General features: G+C 41.1%; 1 protein-coding gene across 1 annotated transcript in view; it reads right to left on the bottom strand.

Moving 5' to 3' along the window:
- Positions 1-4,627, bottom strand: part of LOC106806401 (cardioacceleratory peptide receptor-like) — an 81,440-nt gene that overhangs the window by 26,401 nt on the left and 50,412 nt on the right. The window contains exons 3-5 of the mRNA XM_014808326.1: positions 4,285-4,435; positions 1,593-1,696; positions 572-665 (exon numbers count right to left, since the gene is read on the bottom strand). Coding sequence (XP_014663812.1) covers positions 572-665; positions 1,593-1,696; positions 4,285-4,435 — 349 coding nt within the window. The remainder of the gene's footprint in view (positions 1-571; positions 666-1,592; positions 1,697-4,284; positions 4,436-4,627) is intronic.

The following is a 4,627-nucleotide window of genomic DNA, read 5'->3' as shown; positions in this document are numbered from 1 at the left end:
AGAGTATGGGAGATATATATAATATATTAGAGAGAGAGAGCGCAGCGCGAGGAGGAGAGAGAGAGCGAGAGTGAGAGAGGAGAGGAGAGTAGATGAGAGGCAGAGGGATGGAAGGAGGAAAGAGAGAGAGGGAGAGGGAGGGGGAAAAAGAGAGTGAGAAAACGAGAGAGGGAGGAGAGAGAGGAGATCGAGGCATAGAGATAGAGGAAGGAGAGGAGCGAAGAGGAGAGAGGAGAGAGAAACGGTGAGAATAGAGAGGAGAGAGAGAGAAGAAAGAGGAGACGAGAGACGGAGAGCGAGCGAGAGAGAGGCGAGCGAGAGAGAGAGAGAGAGCGAGCAGAGGAGAGAAAGAGAGAGAGAAAGAGAGAGAGCAGGAGAGAGGAGAGAAACGCGGCGAGAGAGAGAGAAGAGAGATACACAAAGAGAGAGAGAGATGATCAGAGAGCAGAGAGAGAGGAGAGAGATCGGATGAGAGAGAGGAGAGGAGAGAGAGAGAGAGAGAGAGCTCTTGATTGTTAGCATATAGGCACTACTATGAATACAACAAACTGATGGTGTTGTCTATACATACCGCTACTAGAGAAGTTCATTGGTCGACAGATGGCATCGAATCTGTCGATGCTTAGTGCCACTAGGACATAATCCGAAGCAAATATCGTCAGAAACTAAAACAACAAATTTGAATAAAACAACAACAAACACATACGTTAATAATATCATACGAGGTTATGGGCGTGGAGTATATTACATTTTTTAACAGACGTAAAACAGAAGAAAGATTCCCGATGTTACATTTGCGTGGGGATTTACGAACGAACTCCGAAGCGAAATGCGCGTTGCTTATTTTTGTCGGCTTTCAGATGGTTATGATAGCAGAATGTCTTCTGTTTGGCAGAATGCCGACAGTTTTGATAGCGTTTCTGCTTACACAAAAAAGAATCCAACACGTTACAAACACTAAGAATCAAAACTCACTATATGTTATATTATTGGTTTTTAAAAAAGCAGTTTCGAAAACATAGTGTTTATTTCGGTTACAGTTTTCTTCATTTTACTATAAGTAATCATTTATTATTCCAGTTATCAATTCGTCATAGCACTGACCGCTTTTGATAATATAGTTTTAAGCGAAATTTTTAATATGCATGTATCATGATCCCTCTATACACATTCATGCGTACTTATTATGCATACTCACATTTTACATACTCGCATACCCTTTATCATATGCATATACATATGCATATATAATTATTACTTATTTTTTAGAAACCATACCCAGGTCAAATGTGAAGATAAAACGTAAGTGAAATCAAACATCATTCTTATACAATGTATAAGGAAAGAGACGAATCTAATAAATATAATTGGTCTAGCTAACCACTAATCTCTACAATACTTTGTCGTCAAAGTGTAACGGCAGCCAAATATACCTGCCACAATTCATTATCAAAAATGCTGTATTTCTGTCTGCACCGATATACATAGGTAATAACATATCATAAAGAGCGTATATCATACTTAATACGCTCTTGTATCATCGTATACGCTATACGCTATAGGTAAACACGAACGAACGCATACATACATACCTGCAGGTATTTGATAATTTTGCATATTGGATTGCCACCGTAGAAAACTATCGTGTGTCTATTAATGATGTCCGGTAGAACGTTGAGCATAGCCACCGACATATCTGTTAACACGAATTGAAAAAGAATCGCATTAGGAGAAGGAGGTGTGTGTGTGTGTGTGTGTGTGTGTGTGTGTGTGTGTGTGTGTGTGTGTGTGTGTGTGTGTGTGTGTGTGTGTGTGTGTGTGTGGAGGGGTATCGCTTGTTCACGTATTACGCAGCTATAGAAATGAACGCACTAAGTGGAAGGTCTCTGATAGAATTTACAGAAGACTCTGATAGAATTTACAGAAGACTCTGATAGAATTTACAGCGCCCCCTATACGCCGTATAGTAGGTTTAGGCGTCGAGTTGCTGTCGCTATATTTCCGTTCAGCAACGGCGTGTCGATTCCACGTAATCAAATAACTGCCGAGTTGAAAAAAAAACACCAATCGTTAACAACCCTGTAAGAAAGGCGCCGTCCGAGTAATTGGAAATTTGGCTCGACGTGCGTACTCTTTGGACACGTAACGGGCGCTTTAACGAAATATACGGGAAGTTGCTATTTGAGTTTCTAATAAGGGGTCCGGTGCTTTCCAGGTGCCTTTGACAGCGAATAGAGGTAGACTTCCCTCTGACACGAGTGCACGCTTTTGCAGCAACACTACGTGAGATTGTTAAACACGTAAGGCGAGACTCACAAGGAAACTTGGCCCGGTGGTAGAAGTACTACACGTTCTCCTTTAGGGCGATTATTGCTGAGTCTCGAGGAATCACTAGACTTCCACTCCCACCGCAGCTAAGCGAAGAAAAGCTCGCTTTCTTCCATTATGATAGTAATTGAGCTAGTTTAGCAGCGACGGTGGCTGTGATAACATTTTAATAGTATATACACACATATATATATATATATATATATATAATTACACAGCTGAAACTAAGCTAGAGAAAGAACGCTATAAAGCATATGTTATATTACATAGTATTGGATTTTAAATGTTATTATGCTTGATGTTGGATTTCCCTATTCATAATCCTAAACTAATATGTTACAATAACATTGTAGCAATGTTCCTGATAGCCTATTACAATATTGTAATTGCTGAGACACCGGCACATGTAAACAGGTCATCAAGAACATAGGAAATATCGGTTAACTGCATCATTGTATATACTAGATAATGCTAGGCTATATGCATTTATAAAATTCGCGGGGTATTTGCTTCATTGCTACTTACAAGAGAGAGTGATTCCATAACTTTTTGCTCATATCAATCACAATGAATCTTTGAGACAGTCTCCCCATTCTAGACACCCATCGCTTTTACTTCCCTGACATCTCCTGCGAGGTAGCAATGATAATGTAATATATTCTCTTTTCGATTCCTTCAATTTTCACGTAATGAAGCAAGACAGCGTGAAATCGACTAGCTGTTTACGTAAACATAAATGCATGCAGTTTTCTGCATCACCGGCGGGGGAATTTTGCCGAGCCTCAACTGGAAATAAGGGGATACGAACTAACGCCACGACGGCGCGTCACAACCATCTACATATAAACGAACGCGTAATTTACCAGCGGGATCTATAACAAAGCTACTCTACCACGCGACGTCGCGCATAGGACACCCGACGAGAAACCTCGCGAATGACGTTCGTGAAGTCGTCAGCACGTAGAAAGGACGCGTTTCGGTGAAGTAAAAAACACACACACACGCGTATGTCGGCGACGCCAACGTATATAAGTGATAGAGACAGCCGGTGTAACGCGAACACATCGCTGTCTGCGATGAAGCGTGTCTTAATAAGCCACGGCGGGATGTATATATGCAAGCGGATTTCTCAGCGAAAGTATACGCGCGAGCACAGCGGAATTATGAATGGAAAATGTAAGAAGATGACGCCCGCGCAGGAACGTAATATCAAGGCCGTAGACTGAGCAAATTCCTAGAGGGAGGGGGGCAAAATTTCATGACTCAACTGTGTAATGATGAGCGACGGGCGAAGCTCTTGATCGACGTCCATAGTGTGGTAGGGGTGGGTCTGAGACAAGGCTTTCAGGGATAAGTGACCAAAAACGTTAGGTTTAGGTTAGGGTTACGTCACGTTATGGTTATTTACGATTATTATCTAAGCTTTTTTTAATTTTGCTCCAAAATCTAGGGGGCAGCTGCCTCTTGCCTCCCATACAGTATTTGGCGCTACACCGTCGATGCATACCATCGGTATATTCCGTGTAACAAGAGCTTCATTATCTATTCCCATAGAGAGATACTAACTAGTATATTATCTCAATCATCTCCCCTATAGAGTCCCCTTCGTGACGAACTTGCAAGGATTTTCGAACGCCTCCACATGGCGTCAACATTAGTACCGCCATCTATATTCTGCATAAGGAATATTATTAATTTAATATGACCATTGCCATTGAAGCTGGCCATTGCCATACGTATACACCATATAAGGGCGTTTGTCGCCAGCGTTGTAAACACGGTCAGATATCTGAAATTTAAAATCGAATCGATGAAGTATACACGTCTTAATAATTATCTTACTAAACGAAATTAAGGCCTATTAAAATAAACCGATACGCATCGGGTCGAAATGTTGCGAAAGCTAATCGAACTATCGATAATATAATAAACGTTATTGATAATCAGCAGACTTACCCGCCAGCGCGAGTTGCGTGATGAAAAAATTCATTCGTGACTTTCGGTTCTTGGCAAGATACATGGCGACGAGGACGGCAGCATTACCGCAGACGATGAGGACGAACAGCGTCCAGGCTATGGCAAGCGATAAAACTACATCCTTCGCTTCCTGCACATCAACAAAAAAAAATTAATTTAAACAGAGATTGAAAAATTGTTCATTGAGAATTTAAAATTGTTCAGTTAAATTGAAACATTTACTCCAGAATATGTGTGATCGCCATAGAATATCGCGTTATTGTGTGTTATTTGTTGTTATTTGTTGTAATAAAACTATATGTTACTCGCAAAATGGCCGCCT

The sequence above is a fragment of the Priapulus caudatus genome, unplaced genomic scaffold (genome assembly GCF_000485595.1).
Source record: "Priapulus caudatus unplaced genomic scaffold, Priapulus_caudatus-5.0.1 Scaffold158, whole genome shotgun sequence".
Lineage (NCBI taxonomy): Eukaryota > Metazoa > Priapulida > Priapulimorpha > Priapulimorphida > Priapulidae > Priapulus > Priapulus caudatus.
This window is presented reverse-complemented; position numbering and strand designations above follow the sequence as displayed.